General features: G+C 38.8%; 1 protein-coding gene across 4 annotated transcripts; it reads right to left on the minus strand.

Moving 5' to 3' along the window:
• Positions 1-214: 214 nt before the first annotated feature.
• On the minus strand, positions 215-18,572 carry LOC148390834 (sodium- and chloride-dependent GABA transporter 2-like). 4 transcript variants are annotated; one of them, XM_088390026.1, is made up of 16 exons: positions 18,460-18,572; positions 18,268-18,357; positions 17,775-17,959; positions 17,426-17,560; positions 12,628-12,768; positions 12,434-12,521; positions 11,090-11,222; positions 10,647-10,781; positions 10,369-10,472; positions 9,719-9,843; positions 9,469-9,581; positions 9,271-9,408; positions 9,013-9,115; positions 7,382-7,482; positions 5,167-5,337; positions 215-2,686 (listed from the first exon to the last, which is right to left on the minus strand). In XM_088390026.1, the coding sequence occupies exons 2-16, from the start codon at positions 18,273-18,275 to the stop codon at positions 2,537-2,539; spliced, it is 1,830 nt and encodes a 609-aa protein (XP_088246152.1). In that variant the 5' UTR covers positions 18,276-18,357; positions 18,460-18,572; the 3' UTR covers positions 215-2,536. The 4 variants fall into 4 exon arrangements, 3 of the variants coding, with proteins under 3 accessions (XP_088246152.1, XP_088246151.1, XP_088246153.1); XM_088390025.1 differs by having other exon boundaries at positions 18,268-18,550; XR_015861359.1 differs by lacking the exon at positions 215-2,686 and adding an exon at positions 7,097-7,218 and having other exon boundaries at positions 5,198-5,337; positions 18,268-18,556.

Here is an 18,572-nt window from a genome sequence, read left to right on the forward strand (position 1 = left end):
ATGTTGACGTCACAACCTGAGAGATTTTGCTTCTAACTTCCAAAGGCTCATTTTGTTCAGCCTTGGGGGCAACCACTGCCTGATTCTGAAGAGGTGTGAGTGCATGTGTCAGTGCATGTAGTAAAAATATGTAAAGCTTACAGTAAATGCAGATAGTCATCAATGCAAGGACAAAAACGTGTTACCTGCCATCAGTCAGAAAGAAAAAATGTACTACCTGTGAATCAACTTTATTATGCTGTGCATATATGTTGGCTGCGAAGATGATTTATTACCTGAACGTTATACAGAAGTCACATTTCAAATCGAGAAGTGACCGAGAGGTTATATAAAGCATGATTTATGGAAACGAAAAACATACAACTTAAAATGACGAGATATCATGTTGACCACATCACCTTTCCTTTTAATTGTTGTCTAAATGTTCACCAATTAGAACATTCATTTTTTTGTCTTTGCAGTGTGTTTAATTTGTAAATCATTGTACTGTATTTGGTTTTTAGTTACATTTTACATCACTGGAATTAGGCTACGGATTTCTTTCGGTCAAACATTCAGTATCAAGACGTAAAATCCTACTTGTAAAAAATATGGATATTTGGCTTTTGGATGAAGTTTCAGGTTAAATCTAGAATGCATTATTATCATGACGTGAACTTTATTTGACCTTCTTTATACTTTTTAACGCAGATTCCACAATTGCTGTTCTCTAACATTGAGCTGAACGGCAAATTTCACAATTGGCATTTTTCAAACAATTTCACCTGAAAGCCGATTTTTTATTCATTTTTTGGTCCTCACTACCTATAAATGTATGTCTGACTCTAGCCAGTCATTCTTACCTGGAAGGTCGGGGCCTGTACATTCAACAGAACATTATTTGATGTTTGCACTTCTCCAAAATATACACACTTTGTTAAAATTTTATTCTTACAATACATTTCCCAAAGAGTCACTCTGTAATCTAACTGTATTAGTCTTGCATCATTTAAGATGTTTTAATAGACAATTGATCGAATGATTAGCATGAGGATTTGGACTGCAGACATTCCATAACCTCAAAATCAACAACTTTTGTTTTAAGTGCACATCATTATTTTAATGGTTTTAGCATTCTTAAACTTAGCAGGTGTAATGATACATAAAATGTACGTATTGTATGTGTATGTAAATAAGCATGTAATTGAACAGAAAGTGTTTCTAACACAATGGTCATAACCGTACAGCAACATATAGAGGACAAACGAACAAGGACATCATGTAAATGCTAAAAAAAACTAAATAAAACATTTTTTAAGAAGAATTCAGTAACATAGTATGACTTGTATTGGTGAGTGTAGCAAGAGAGATTAACACTAATTTTAGTAAACAGTTTTTAAAAGGCATAAAGATGTGGAGAATCAATAAGTTGGATTTATGATTCTAATCAAAAGATGTACATTTGCGTGATTTTATGCAACATAATTTTTTTTCAAATCTTGTTTCAACAATAGACCATATGCACGGTAACGCAGGAGCTTTTTCTAGGATAAAGATTCCGGTCTCTGCATGTTTCAAGCTGCTTGGACGTCATAAAAATTATTTTCAAAAGTTCAGTGCTGGTGCTTTTTAAGGGTGAAATGTTATCCAAAGTTGTGACTTTTTAAAGATTTATTCCAAGTATTTCTTTGAAGACTTGGATGCTGTCATGTGTTAGCCTAGCGACAACCATATCCCAAATGTGGAAGTAGTCCGTACAGCATCCATTCTGCCAACCTTTTTGGTACCAAAAGTCTGAATTCATGTATGAAAATTATTTAATATATGTGTATTATAATTATGTATACAAAGGATTTTAAAAATTCCATCCGGCTGATATTGTCAATGCAAACTGTGCAGAACAAATTGGCAGTGATGACACTGGATACACAAATCAGTTATTAGGGAGTTGAGCCTGTTCTTACAATAAATTTGTTATCTGCCGAGTGAAATTGAAGTAGTAGAAACATATTTTGGGTGAAGGAGCCAGAAAAATCACTGCCATCAGACTCCTATGTCACAATTTAATGATTGACCAAACTTGCTCTTAATCTTTTTTGATAATGAAATGTTAGAGGAAGTGCTAACTTTCGGGGGTGCAAGGACTCCGCCCGTTGTCACCAATATTTTCTTTTTATGCCAAAAAACAGGCAACATCTAGTGTTTTTTTTGTTTGTTTTTGTTTTTTTGCTAGTGTTCCTCTTACATTGGTACACAAGCTTTTAAATAGGCACATATTTTGTGGGACATAGTCCTGGTAAAACGTATTTCAGTGCTTTGATTTCCTTATAAAATTTGAGGAGAACACAACTGCAGCAGCGCCAAGGAAAGTGTTCCCGTTTGCTTATTGGCATAATGACAAATGATTTATGTATGATTTATGTTAGGGTTGTTAACCTTAACGAGTTCTATGCAGAATCTACTAAGTAATAAATGGTATTATGAAACATCTCTTCTTGTGGCACAAGAACTTAAAACCACACAGCTTGCAAAACCTTCTTGAAAATTTTTCATGGTCTCATACTTGCGCCTCCATCTCAACGCCACCGCTTCCCTTGTACTCATTGGCAGAAGCAGCCAGAGATTTGCTGGGGTTCAGCGGGTACTGCTCAGGTTGCTTTGCTGGGCTGTGGGGCTTGTTTTCTGGATGACAAAGCTGTTTGAGATTCTGTGAAGACACCAAGAAACAGTCATGAATCAATAAATTTAAAAAAATTACAATTAGACAATGTGTGGGGAAGAAGACGTCCAGACTGATGAGCTGTATAAATAAAATTGACTGTCAACAAATCCTTAGCTCACTGGCAGGTGTTGAGAAAAGTCTAGATGTTCATCTACTTTGCAGTTGTGGTAATAAATTGTTCTTTTATTGGCCTGTTCATTTAAGGCTCATTAGGTGACTACTTAACAGGTTCTAACAAGTACAGGGAATAGCGGTAAATGTTAGAAAAATGTTTCCCAAGCCTATAGGCTTTCACCTGCAACTTTTCATGGCCAAGTGTCATTAGTCATGTGTCAACTAGTGCCTTTGCTAGGTATTGCGCCAAGTGCAGCTGAATGTCTGCCAGGGCTTTTGCTCTTTAAAGCTACATTAATGCCCGCATCGTATAGCCAAAACTTTAAAGTGGCATTTGATTTTTGGACATTTGTTTTCTCACAGCCTTTCACTGCATCCTTGAGGAAGGGGCAGCTGCATCCTACAATTTGGTCGGCTGAGTGTGTGATGTTCTGTCAAGGCTAACTAGCAACAAAATATGAATGCAGGTAACTTTTAAGCACCTTTGGGCGCATTCCAGAATCTGAACATCTGGGGCCTGTGAAATGTGTTTAATATCGCATAGCGTGTTCTCCAACAAAATTGACGACTGCATCTCTTGTTATAACATGCAGAAGAGCCCATCATTCCTGTCAGACTTTCTCTTTCGCTCTCTTACTCAAACGTTCTCTCTCGCTTTCACACATATTCAATGTTAAGTGGCACGCCACGGTGGGCTTTGTAAGGTAAATTAAGTGCCTGGCTATAGCAACATTGTGGCGACCCCATGAAATGTCAAGACCGATTAATCATAACTTTATGGGATAAAAATATGCACCGAATGCTTCAGAATGTGACAACTTGATGGATGGGAAATTGGTGATCTATTTTGAGCCGTTTAAATGGCTGTGTGGGTTCGCCCGTAAAACAGGAGCAACACACATCAATCATTCAAAACCACAAAGCGTCTGACTGGAGGTATTATTACCACCATGCTTACAGTTACTTGAAGTACAAATTGAGTTCTTTAGCACACAATCTTTTAACCCTAAACTGTCCAACTTGCACAGTCCACCTGAGATGTAAATCGAAGGTTTTGTTATTTACTCATATAGTATTACATGACATCACAATATAATGTGTCATTTATCCTCACCATGCTTAAGTCCGAGAATGATAATGAAAATAAAAATACCATGATACTTCTATCCATCCATTTTCTTCACTGCTTATCTTCAGAAAGGTTAAAAGGTCACTAGAATTTATCCCAGGAGACTTTGGGTGACAGATGGTGAGCATCCAGTTGCCAGTCAAACATAAATTAAAAAAAATCAAAAATACCATTCACGCTCACATACACAATTTGCATCAGATTCAATTAGCTTCTCTGTTTTTTTTGGAACGTGGGAGGAAGCCAGAGAGCCAAAAGCCCAGCAAACACGAGGAGAACATGCTGACTCGACACGGAAAGGCTGGAGCTGAAATGTGAACTGTAAACCCCAGAGCTATGAAGTAGACATGCCGAATATTAGCCATCAACACTCACATTACCCTTGTCAAACAATATAACGTGCATTATAGTCCTCCATCCATTTAGACTTGCCAGGCAGAATTTCAGCTCTGTGACAACACTCATGTTTTTTAGGTTTACTCTTCACACCTTTCCCTTTTCAAAACTATTCTAAAAAAATGTAGGAATGACAGACGCTGTTAACCACAGATGAGTCTTCAATCTTAAAATTTGCCTGCAGCTGTGAGTTGGCCCACTCCTATGTTGTATAAAATCGTGTCAGCACAGCACATTTAGGAACCTGCCAATTTCTTTGTCAATCAAATGTTCCGTAAAGTCACACAAGATCTTAATGGAGGCTTAATTATAGTAAATAGGAGACGCCACTCGTAAGTGGCTGAAATTTAGCACTATGCTTTTTAAATGATGAAATAGAACAAAAGTTGGATTTTTGTTTCAACTTGTTAAAAAGTCTGCAATACTAGAGCGTAGTGCAAGTTAGGGACGTCGAAAAGAATCATGAGGTTGAAATCACTCAATGGAATTTAGGGTGGGCTATTTTTCTAGTAACCCTTTTGAATTTTGGTGCTTTGTTTAGTTTCTGGCGCTGGACAGCAGTGGGACCAGAGCAGTGCAGGTTCTTTGGTTTAGTCGTCAAGCTGGGCCACAAAAGGCCTGGTGGAGCTTTAATCATTTCTGTGCCACCAGTGGTGATGGTGCCAAACCAGGGGAGTGCAAAGTCATTTTTGGCCAGCTTGCATGTTGCCTAGGCAACCACAACGTGCTTGCTCATCCCAGGCTAACATTGGCAATGGCCGCCTTGTAAGTTATGATCCAGGACGCAGTAAGGGTTAAATTGAATAAAATGTTACCAAACACATACCTGCCACACAGTGCCTTTCATCTGAATGACTTTAAAGAGGATCCACAGAGGCACCAGCAGAACGCAGAAGAGTCCCAGGCACCAGCCCAAAGCGTAGGCCCAGGTTGGGTAGACGTAGGTTTTGTTGAATTTGAGTGGCTTGTATCTCACCAAGGAGAAGACGAAGGTACCCTAGCAAGTGACAAAACAAATCACAAAAAAGCCTTAAGACATTCAGCAGCACTGCAGTCATGATAAGGAGGACCTCAGTCGAGTGGCAGAGGGCTGGAAATGTTCTTGTAAATGTCTAGAAACGTCCCTAGAACATTTTGGAATGATAAGCAAAGGACATCAGTGGTCATGATTATACTGCAAGATGTTTGAATATTCCTGGATTTTGCAACCATTGGCTCATTGAAGTGCATGTGTGGCATACCACAATAAAGGATAATGATCTGATTGACACAGAATTTAAAATAATTTAAATAATTTAAAACATATACTGCGTCTGGAGAAAATCGCAAATAGCTTCTGACAACTCCAGAAAATAAATTATGAATACCGAAACCAAGATCATTTGACATGAACAAGTTAGCATTGAATTTAAATAAAGCAAAACAAACATCAAGTCAAAATAACTGTCAATAGAAAATAAGCGAATGACAATAAATTTCTTATCGACGTAGTATAATGTCAAAAGAAAAAGATCAAAAAAATATAGGTATCCACAACAAAACCAAGGATGTCCTAAATATAAAATCATTATACATATTATATTGCCAATTTTCACTTTACCGTCATACCTGACCGTTTGTGCGGAGAATTGGGTAAGATGTCGTTGACATGTAACGGGCCGGCTGAACTTATATGATTCATTTGGAAAAATGCCAGCATTTTTTCTTTGGGGGTGGAGCGTGGTTTGGTTAACATCAAATCAGCTTCGCCTTCAAGAAAATCTTAATTTCTTTCTTATACACTGTCTCTGGTATGTGCTTGTTTGACATTTCTCGGATATGCATGTAATGACATGTTAAAAAGGAATTACATTTAATAGTTGTAATGAGCCCCTATGAGACAGCCCTAACACCCAGTTCTTGGCCCTAGGCAACTGTTATGCAGTCCTTTTATAAAACCTTTGGGCTTAATTGCACAACTCGTTTTTATTATATGTTGAGGGAAAAAAAAAAAAAGACAAATACGACAACTTCCAAAAAGTAGATAACTACTTGCTTCCATTCCACCTACGCAGATTACTAATACCTGGATGATTAAGAATCTAAACAAAGAAAAAACAAATTTCAACAAGCATATACTGTCTTTTACCAATGTTTACACTGACAGATGAGATGAGCCTATTAAGATTTATACAAAACCACAGCGCCTGAGGAAAAACAGCCAATCAGAGACAGGAGGTGAGGCTGATGAGATGTCAAGCCGAACACCCCTGTGGCTTTGCACTGTTACGTTCATAAATGTAATGTTGGGTTGAGGGGCTTTGCTGAAAATATTGTGGAATATCCACCTCCAGTTTGCAACAAGAATTAAAAAGAAGGACTTGGATTGATCCTGCGACAAAACATAACTGCTGCCATGCCAGAACCGACAATCAATTAGCAGCATTTCTTTACCACCCATTTTGGATTTTTAAATTGAAAACTAAAACTACAAAACTATAGGAACACCATTCAAATCAAACGTACAAATAAGTCGTCATCCTAGCAACGGAACTCTGTCCCAACTCCTTTTTAAAAATGTCCTTTTCTGGGTTTAAAATTTTTCAACCCTACATCATACACACTTATGCTGGGCTTCACATTAAAAAAAAATATTTGAATTTTCAACAATTACCCCAATGTAGCACAAATAGTGAACAATAAGAGTCACATGAGTCTTACTCACTTACAGTCAACAATATGAAAATGTTCTCTTTGTTCCCTTCATCCTAACCCACCTGGCACTGACACCAGCACCTGTCTCAAATTCGTCACGTCACAAAGTTCAAATCCTTAATTTCTTCTCATGCACCTCTTCCTTGTTCCTCTTCTTATGTCATTTTAAGCATGTCATTTCAAGCTTGAGAAAAGAACAACAAGATGAAGCTTTGTGAGAAAACTCCAGACACATACATTATGACATGAATTGAATTTGTGAGTGTGATATTAAAAAATTTTGCCAAGAATGAATTTATTGCCGTTGTCACAGAAATGACTCGTACCTTCCACTAGTCTTCACTCACCAGACAAACAGCGGGGGTAATGTAAAGCCAGCAAATCTTCATTAATGGCCATGGACGATACCCTATCATGTCTTCAATGTTGTCATAGAGACGATCAGCACCTGTTTTACCAAATACAAAAAAAACATATATATTATTACTATTTTTTTCTTACATGAAACCATACAGAAAAGTACACATAATACAGATTTTTTAAATTTTTATTTACATTTTCATGGGCTATTAAAATGTGCTTCCAAAGCGACAATATCGTTTATACTGGCCTAGGAAAGAAAAAACATCTAACTGCTAAATACATGATACAACTGTAAACAGCCACAAATAAAAAAAATAAAGCAAACCCAAAACATTTTTACCCAAAAGAAAAACTGATCTTGATGATTGGGCAAATTTTGATATATTGGATGTCAGTAGCTGCACTCAACAAAGCGGCAGATGAGTGTGTTTGTGTTGTTTTGCATTGAACAAAATGTATTCCAGCTCCAACCTTTAAACCCCTCAGAATTTTTAACAAATCCCTGTTAACAATAGAGTAGAACAAGTATGAATGTGTGTCAAATAAAGAGCGCAAATCCCTCCTTAGAATCTAATGGCCTCTCAAGCTTGGATAAGCTTAACCAGGAGTGATGGGAGGAACAAAAGAGGACAAAATATTTGGCAGATGAAGTGCGTAAGAACCGCGGGACTGTAATACTTGGATAGAAGTCCACGCCAATTTGTCTAAGGCCATACATTAAAGGAATGTGTTGCCTGTAAAAGGAACCTGTTGTCCTCTTTCAATCACAAATCAACCAATTGTTTTTAAATCGATCAAAGTTGTTACAAACCCCAATTCAAGATTTGTAAAAAAAAAAAAGAAGAGAAAAAAACATTTAAAGTTAATCGATTTGTCCATAAAAAATATTTTTACTAATATACATTTAAGAAGATTTCATGTTTTTAACCTTAAATATATTCAAATATACAACTAACATACATTTTATGATCAAACAAAATTACATGTCTACATCATAAATCCTATTCACATGCATAGTTCAATAATTTCCACGAGAGGGCAGCAGCACTACAGTAAATAAAATCCTCTTTAATACAGTTTTCTACCCAGGGTCACAAGTGTATACAAAACCGAAAAGGTCAGATGGACACGAGTTTAAAAATACAACTTAATCTTAAAACAAATATGGTTACGATTATGCAATTATAAATGAAGCCCACACGGCGCCGCCACTCCGTAAAACCAAAGTTTGTCTCGGTGGTAAAGATTTTCATGCTTTTGTCTGAATGGTTTTGGCTTGACATACTGGCTGCTAATTGAAAGAAGTGTTTTGACAGTACACTTATACAAGAGCCTGTATTTTTCCTGTCCTAACAGATTGGCTATGAGCCCTTTTGTTTTGTCTTTTTTGGCCCACCTAGTCTTTGCCAAAAGTAACAGCTCACATGAATACTGCCTGTGATTTGAATGAGAGAGCTAAAGAAATTTGCCTGGTATATTAATTTCCCTAAACCAGGGGTTGTCAAACTCTTTACACAAAGTGCAACCTTAAAAATATGTTTGCATCTCTCCTTCCATCCCATAATAACAGAACAGGCATGAAAACATATGATGACTCCCAGCTACAAGGACTTACCATATATCCATCCAATTGCTATGGACTGACACACTGAAAGGAGGAGAAGGTTGTTGCCACTACAGACGTAATGGTCAAAAAGCTGAAGGAAATACAAGCCCCCCTGGAAGAAGATAAAGGCGAAAGATCATAACACAACATACTATACATTTGCGGTCATTAAACCAAATCAGTGGACCACAGTACCATCACTTGATAAGTTAAATACACAAAGCAAAAAAAAAAAACAATCCGATAAGGAAAGAGCCACGCTCTCACCTCAGTAACGAGAAGAAGACCAAGGAAGAAACAAACGGAGCAGAGACAAAGCAGCAGCAGCTCTCGTCGATAAGCCCTCCGGAAAACAGTCGGGAACATATCTGTCACGGAGGTCATCAGACACTCCAAGCTCACAAACTAGTAAAGGAAAGACAAGTCAGCACAAACCAGGGATCCAAAAGCATATTTTCAACTGACCTGTGTATCAGCACCCAGCAGGATGACCATGATAAAGAAGCATATGGCCCACAACTGTGGTAAAGGCATCATCGCTACTGCCCTTGGATATGCTATAAAAGCCAGGCCGGGTCCTGTCGTTACACACATAACAGTCTTTATGTGAACCGTTATCAAAAAAAAAAACATCAGTATTTGTGGACTGGAGACTAAAAAAAAAAAAAAAAAATGCTATGAGTGAATAAGAAATAATCATGAGTTATAATCTTACCAGAAGCTGCCACTTCTGATATTGGTAATCCTTGTTCGTAGGACATGAATCCCAAAACGGAAAAGATAGCAAAGCCCGCCACAAAGCTGGAGCCACCATTTACCAAACATAGAACAAATGTATCCCTAAGAGGAAAACAAAGAAATGATTAGACTTACTTGACAACCACACCCTGTGCAGTTTAAAAATATATATATTATATCTCTATCTATCTAATCTCGCTAGTAATCTAGCTCGTGATTTTAATCAAAGATTTTATGGTGTAGTACAGCTCTGTAACACCAGACAGCACACTCCACTCTGTTGACTTGGGTGGAAAGAATGAGAGGGGGAAAAAAAAAAACAAGAATGTGAGGTCCCTGTTTAGCGTGATGAACCTTCTTCATACATTTGATATACAGTATAAAAGTCAAGTGTGAATCAACCTGAAACCTTGTCAACAATTTTCTCAGCGCAGAAAAAGAAACACTTTAAGAAGCTTCTAGAGCAGCTGGACTTTGAATAGCATTGACCTTGGAAGGTCATATCCGGTCTTTTTATAAACAACACACAACATGGCCTTCACGTGCTATGAATAAAAATATTGTTGAAGCGAAAAGGCTAAGCAAAAAAAAAAGGCGGCCAAAAACAGGAAATAAATGGGAACTTACTTGTAGCAGTTATTATTAAACTCGTTGTAACTGCCAAGAGCTGTCAAACTTCCTTGACAAATCCCAAAGGAGAACAGGACTTGTGCACCTGCATCCATCCAAACCTGAGTGGACGTATCAGAAAATGAAATATAAACTCTATCTAAATGATTTAAAGAAATATATATGTGAATTTGAGACAGTCTACAGGATTTAGCCGATGCAGCTGATCGGGCATCCCGTCATGGTACTTGGTTGATTTATTTTTTTTTATTTTGGCCTGGCACTTTATTACTTACTTGAGGATCCACCAACCTTGTCGGGTCAGGATAGAGGTAGAAACGTATGCCGTCAATAGCACCGGGCAAAGTAAGTCCACGAGCCAACAGAACAACCAACATTACATAAGGGAAAGTGGCTGTAAAATAAACTACCTGTTGACAAGAGACACGTGAGGGTTAATACTCGTAACATACATTTGAATTGCGACATCTAATAAAAAAGGATCGAGGCTAAACTGCCCTGAAGGCAAACCCTTGCGCGGTAATAATCCATTTGTTTATACAGAGCATAACTAGGCCACAGTTGATTGCATCCCAGGATTTACATCCGAGAAGGATTACCAATCCGTCGTTACTCAGCTGTACCCTTTTTGTCAGCTTTCTGATCCAAAACGGAACCACGTGACCACTTCTGAAGCTCTAATGCATGTGCACGCGTGTACAAAAATAAAGCGTGTTACCTTTCCGGTGGATCTCACTCCTTTCCAAACACAGAAATAGCAGAGAATCCAAGCCAACAAGAGACACAAGGCCAACTCCCACCTCAGGCTGCCGATCTTTTCTATCCCCGAGGATATACCCAGAACTCGTCTCCTTGGAATACAAACATCACAAACCGACACAAACATGTGATAAGCAAGACTTTCTGTCATTTCCGTTCAGGCAATTAAGAAAATATCTTGGGAATTTTTTGTCAGAACAAAAAAAACCCCCAATTGTATCTATTTTATTCATCAATGGGTTGATATGGTAATTATGCCTAAGAATCATTTAATTGATCATGGATTTTCCATGTAGTCATAGGAAGACATGTCAAATATCTCACACCAGTCATAACATATATAATAAAGAGCAATGTCACATTCACTAAATGCCAACTGCATTGCAAGCTTCTCAATGACATTTTTGACATTCCATTGTCTTTTTTTGACCTTGTATCACGTTAGGCTCAGCACATGAATGCGAGAGTGTTGACAGGAAGACGGATGATTTGTTTGCCAATGCCAAGTGGCCTTCTGCGATGTAAGTTGACTTTAACATAACCGCAGGGCTGGCTTAGTGTACCCCCAAGAACAATTTCAGAATTTTGTTGATGGTTAGACACAATTTTTTACATTTCGGTATCATGGAAAAAAAATTAAAAATTAATTTCTAATGGAAATTATTTTTTATTCATATGTACTGTTAGCTTTAATAGCGAAAGTAGACTAAGTGTTGTAATGTCCAACACAACCAATGTTGCAACTCGTATTGACTCTGAATTACTATTTGCACAAGTGTGTGATTTTTTTGGTGTCCAACACCGAGTGCACAGATGGGGGAGGCAAGGTTACATTCGGGAGGGAGATTCTTTTCAAATAAAGTAGCCAAAGCAAGTTCTTGGATTCTGCTGGAGAATAAGCTTCTCCTTGTGTTCATAATTCTGAATCATGCGCACTGATCTCTCAATCCGCCCTTGGCACATTGCACTTGGCCTTGGTCAATGTAAGATTGCTTCTCAGACAAAAGGATTTGCCAGCATTAGAGTCATGAGGATGCTCCTTTTCAGAGAGAAACAATGTTTGCATTACAATGTTGCCGTCTCTAGCCTGCGGAGTTCCGCAAGGGTCGATTCTTGGTCAACTTTCATTGATAGGTGTTGCAAACAATTTTTTTTGGGTAGAAAAACTGCCGCCTTCAGGTTACTAAAGTTACACTTATGTGTTTGTTTTGCTTTCTTTTTTTTCAGTTCATGTGCTTACCAATATCGTTGACGTAAAACAAAATCTGATGATGATGACAACATACATTTTCAAAATACTTACTCCCAGAATTCTGTTGCGGGAGTCGTCGCATTAGCAGGTGCTGTCCAATTGGATGACGCATTCCTTTTGTCGAATTCAACACAATGTACTACGGAAAACATCAGAACTTGAAATAATATAACTGACACCACAAGCACACATTCTTAGTCGGTCAAAAGATTAGGGACGGGTAATAGCCCGCAAGTGTGGTCTACCGGTATTCCAGGAGTTCCTGCAGCTGGCCCACGGAACCTCAGCACTGAAGGACGAGAAGAGATAGAAGAAAGCCCAGGCCTGGATGACGATGTACGACACAGCAGCGTAGGCAATCACCACTTGGGTTGCATAACCGATTCCTAAAGAGACCAGGTCGGTCAATGTGTGACCGATACGAGCATCATCCCTAAGCATGGATTGTTTTCTTTGGATCTTTAAATGCCATGCCGCTTTCCCTCTTGTTGTGCCATCTGTTATCCATGTTAACTGAATGCCACAAGGTTAAAGTTCAGGATCTTCCTGACACATGAGATGGTAGAGAAAGAACCCATGTAAAATACATCATCGAGGAATACGGTTTCGCTTGGCCTTCAGTCACATGGACCACCTTGTTTTCTTTGTTCATTGAGTTGCCAACAAACCAAAGGATGACACCTCAAATCCATTCTGTACTACCTAATATGTTCTCTTCCTTGCTGCCTACATTACAGTATGCTCGAAAGCAGTTAGAGAGTCCTGATTTATAGCGGGGATTTTTCTTTAACAGCATGTGCATGGACGCTGTACTGTTTGGGACACTATCCATCATACACCATCCTTGTGCTGTAAATAACCTTCTAGAATCACATGTCATAAGCTGAAACCAGCTTCCAACAAGCGCACTATTTATGAAGGTGAACGTCTTCCAAAAACAGGGACCAGCTAGGTTAGTTATTTCCATAATCATGTAAGGTATTAATAGCCCATTAAAACGTTCATGTGTTCATTTGGAAGGAATGAACTTGAGCGCTATGCCACGGATGGAAAAGTCAAAGAAGTGTTGATAGACTTGCACATTGTCAGCTTGTTAAGAATAGAAAAAAAGAAAAGAAAAAACTAATGTGCCACTGCCAAGATCAACAGACTACTTTGCCCACTATTGTTTGAAAAGCTACTTCCCATGGCAATTTTAAACAAAGGAAAAGTGCTTGAAGCCTTTATATAAAAGCCACGAGGCACACTAAATGCATCCACCACTTAGCACTTTTCTTCTTTTCATTGCTTAAATATCATCAGCACATTTATGTCAATTTACACCGTTTTAAAGGGAAAGGCATCCCCATTTTTTTTGGGGGGGGGTAATAATATGTTCTGTACAGCCCAATAAGTCGAAATATCGTGTTCTAATTGTTTCATTGGTGGAATATGAATTAAAGTGATAAAAAAATTTTTTATCCATCTCAGGGGTGGCCATTTTGTGACTTGTCCACTGAAAATGACATTGTGGCAACTGCGATGTAATTTTCAGTTGACAGCAAGTGGCGCAAAAAAAAAAAAATATCTGTGAGGCAGGTGTGTTAACCACTAGACCACTACACCAACGATCCCCCAACCTCTATGTTGCATCACATTAAGATAGCCAGGTATGCAGCACGAAAATATCCAATGTTAATATTGAATAATATATTACATAAATTATTTTCAATCATGTCAAACTCCAGTTTGAGTGGCATTTGGCAACTGTATATCTTTTTATTTATTATAATTTATTTTTACTTTCATTCAGTTCTGCACTTAAGTTATTCTAAAATTACACTCCTTCAATGGAGATATAAGCGAACTTTTATAATGGTGCTATCAAAAAATAAATTATTTAAAAACAGCATGTGCTGTTTTCGACTGGAAAGGCTAAACTCAGCACTATTGGCCTCAGTTAGACAGGGTTGGTTTTCCACTTTGGTACCGCTGGAAACTGTGGAAACCACACCGGGTCAAAGGCATCAGTCTGAACAAGACGTGCTAACAAACGACAAGTGAGGAGAACAAGGGTCTCCTGCATTTACTTCTCAGCATGTGGCTGTTAGCCAGCCGACTTGGGGCAGCAAGAAAAGGTTACGGCGAAGTGAACTGCCATTAAAACTGCAGGCAATCAAAGCAACCTTTCTTTGAACCTTAAGAGAAAAATCACACGTTGGCTTGATGCACACCACCAGAACGCTGCATCTGCTGGGTGCAGGGGGGCGGGGTGGAACCACCAAGGGGAAACGACTACACATTTGAAAGCTGTTCGGTTGGTTCTACCTTTCCCTCTAAGGAATCATTACCTGTGCTAGTTATGAGACTGCTAGTTGTTTGTGTGCTTTTGTGTTTCGACGGGATGATGCAAAAGCCACAAAGCCAAATGTCAAACTGGAGTTTAACACGGATGAAGATTTTATATATTTGGGCTGGATTTTACATAAATATGAATACAGTCACCGTGTGGTTACGATGTACTAGCACAAAAAAAAAAAATCCTCAATACACACAACTAGTACAATGCAACAAACATTTGTTTTAAAATTAAAAGCTATCAACATCTGTGCTGCCTTCTTGCTATTTTTCCCAACACTGTAGCCTTATAATGTCAAATGTTGTTTTTCTTTTTCTGAGTCATATCCTATTTTCCTCTTGGTCTGCTTCTACAGCAGGGTGTCAAACTAATTTTTTTCGCAGGCCACGTTGTAGTCATAGTTTTCCTCGGAGGGCCATTATGACCATCAACGTCTTCTATATACATACAGTATAGGCTACACAACAAACTAGTTTTGAAATCAGAGACTAATAAAAAAATTTCAAATAGTTTAAAAAGATTAATGGTAATAGAAAAGGCTAGCAATATACCTACTTTTAAAAAGTGAAGACAATGAGTAATGACACAGAGTCACTGCAAAATTTGTCTTCGCGGGCCACATAAAATGATGTGGCGGGCCGTATCTGGCCCCCGGGCCTTGAGTTTGACACCTATGCTCTACAGCATGCGTCTCCTTCTCTCTCCATTTCTTTGCTGTTGTGGCATGCACGGGATTGCCGAAAGACAGCAACTGTACTTCTCTGAGTCATAAAATATAGTAACCATAATTCCAATTTGAAAAGCGTTTGAAATTATAGCAATGTTAATCCATAATACTTTCATAATATTCGAATGTTATGAAATTTTCTCCAAAGATTAAATCTAATCTCATCTAATCTGTCTTTTTAAAATCATAATGTGATTTTTATGGTCATGTTTAGTCATCATTTTATGATCCTTTTTTTCCTCCCCAGTATGACCGTAATGTTCCTTTGCACTCAATCATGACTGGGATGTAGGTCAAAAACAAATTATCGGCTAAAGTTCAATTTTCTTATGGTTTTCACTTTTGATGATAGGGTAAACACGAGACAGTGTGTTTCCCATGTGCTTGTGGCCAAGTACTAAGATTTCATCCATTAGTCATAGAAATTTAGAGGTCGGGCATGTGAGCTTTGATGGCCTTATTGTCATCAAGTAACATACTTTATGGATAAATATAACGGCGCATAAAACGAACGGCAAACATAGTCGAAGTGAAGAATCAGTTTCCATCCCAATTTGTCTTTTAAAAAAAGTTTTATGAAAGGAGGTATTTATGTGAAGAATATGTGCAGAGGGATAGTTTGAGGGAACTATTTTATCTACGCTCTACTTCCTAAGTCTGAGGTGAACCTGTGTGTGACCACCACTTTGTATTCCAATTTGCTTTTCAAATTTGCATGTCGTCTCTTCTTTGTGAGGGACTTCAAGTGGCGCACGGTCCAAGTAAAGCATTGTTGTTTGTAACTAGCATGACAGTTCCATGTGACATACAAGTGATTGTCAAAGTTCCCTTTGTGGGCGACAGAATGCAACCCGCAAATTTCGGCAATAACAATGTCTCTGCTGTTAGAGCCGAGGTCAACATATGCATGCTCGGAACGTGACACCAAAGAGGCCGGAGCGAATTATAGTATTAAAAGGTGCAGTGTGAACGGCACCTGGTGTGGTCAGTCACATGGGTCTCGCAGGTTTGATGTTCATCTGTGAGAACGCACAGGTGTCGGTTGTGCGAGGTCATTTTCATACACAATAGAGCTCTTTGAGTCGGGGATGGTTTTCCAAGGGTTCTCAGGTCACTGAACACTTTTAATCCATGACTGGGAGGGTTTTTAGTTTTTCTTTTGTTTTGAGGTCTTTTCCATCTGTCGTCTCTGTTTGTACAAGTTAAAGCCCAATTTTATTGATTGTTTTTGAGTTAATGTGCATTTTTACTTAGTTGTGTTGCCAGGTTGACTGTAAAAATTTTAAAGAATGCGAAAACAGAGGCGGTTTTAAAGGGTGGCCAAGGGTGGCAGCTGCCACCTGCATCAAATGCCTTGTCACGGCAGTTGTTTGGAATGAATCGATCAATACTAAATTTAAAATAAAAATTTAAGCTATATAAGCAAATGTGAATAGAAGACAGTGGGTTTAGCATTGGAGATAAAATAACAAGACCCTCAAAAATCTTGACTAAAGGAATAAAAACCTATAGAGGATATTTTTGTTGAATGGTTTTGTTGGCCAATATAATAACCTACTGCCAATAATTGGGTTAAAGGTTTATGTGACTATACCAAATAAATGTTGAATATGTCAAAGACTGTCAAATCGTGGTAAATGTTATTGCATAGCCTACAAGGAGCGGCTTAATGCTCAACATATTATTTCTGACATTCTCCTGGCACCCCTTTGCCACCCTAAATAAAAATTTCTAGCGCCACCACTGGATATGATGGGTCTTCAAAATGTCAATTTTTTTTTCCACAATCATTTCACATAACTTTTCTCTGCCACTTTCTTGTGTAATTCTCCTCTAAAAGATACCCACTCAATAAATAGAAAGATGCAAATAATTCAGGGAATTGTGGAAATGAGTTGGCTGCTGTCAGACTGCGTTGGACACCTGTTGAATTATGTACGTTTGTGTTTAAAAATTCAGTGCGTCTTCCAATACTAACCTTCAAACAAAGGGCAGAAGTGTCTCCAGCATGTAATGCATCCCTGGGATGTATACTGACCCATGGCTGTCTCCAGAAGGAACATTGGGATACCACAGGACAGGAGAAACAGAACATATGGAACCAAAAATGCCCCTGAGGGAAGGAAACGCCAAACTCAGAAAACTCTCAGACATCTTCATTGTTTGCTTATTTCCCTCGACCTTGTTGTCATCTCTCAACAAACTGCAATTGTGCGCCTCACTTGGGCGACTTACTTATCATTTCAAATGGATATGATGACTAATAGCGTTTGCTCAATGTAACGCAGGAAACAGGAAATGAGAGCGCGCGACTGGGGTAAGCTCACCTCCCCCATTTTTGTAGCACAAATAGGGAAACCTCCAGAGATTTCCCAAGCCCACAAGGGTCCCAGCCACAGCCAGCAGGAACTCCAACTTGTTTGCCCACTTGCCACGATCCAGCAGCTGAGTCTTCTTCGCCAGAGTGTTGCCGTGACCGGCCACTTCACGGCTGCTTCCTTTCAGGAATTCCCTGGGCATATTGAAAAGGAGATTAATTACAAATGAGGCGCAATCTGATCTCAAACATCCGTCTGTCTACTTAAAGGAGGGATAGACAAATATTTGATAAATGCAAACAACTCGGATGACTTCTATTCGGCGCCACTCAGGCTCCTATTTAAATTTACTGGTTGAATTTGAGCTTGGAGCGGATTATAACGGCAATGGAAAGTTCCCACCGCCGGCAAGTGCTTACTCTGAACCGTTACAGCAAAAACACGTCCAACAAGTCCAACATGTAGCGGTGAGGAATCCAAGGGAAATCGACTGAGTACTTACCCCTCCATCACAAAGCCCCCCTCCCCTGAGAGTTGCTTACGGCAACAACAAAGTGATCAGTATTCCTCTCGGATGGATGCACCGCAGGCTCTGTATACAAAGAAAAAGTCATGAGCGGAGCCAAGGTGAGAATCAAAGCTGCTATGGTTCCTTTCTGTGAGCTGCCTCGTTGCCAGACGCTGCGCTCCGCACCATGTGGCTGCACTTGAAAAACTGTTAGGCTCTGACAAAGGTTCAAGGTATACACCACTGCTCGGCTGTATTTTTCCACTGAGACAGGAGCAGCTCGAGTCACTGAGATTAGC

This window comes from Syngnathus floridae, chromosome 11, assembly GCF_059516105.1.
Source record: "Syngnathus floridae isolate MCC-2025c chromosome 11, RoL_Sflo_1.0, whole genome shotgun sequence".
In the NCBI taxonomy this organism is placed as follows: domain Eukaryota; kingdom Metazoa; phylum Chordata; class Actinopteri; order Syngnathiformes; family Syngnathidae; genus Syngnathus; species Syngnathus floridae.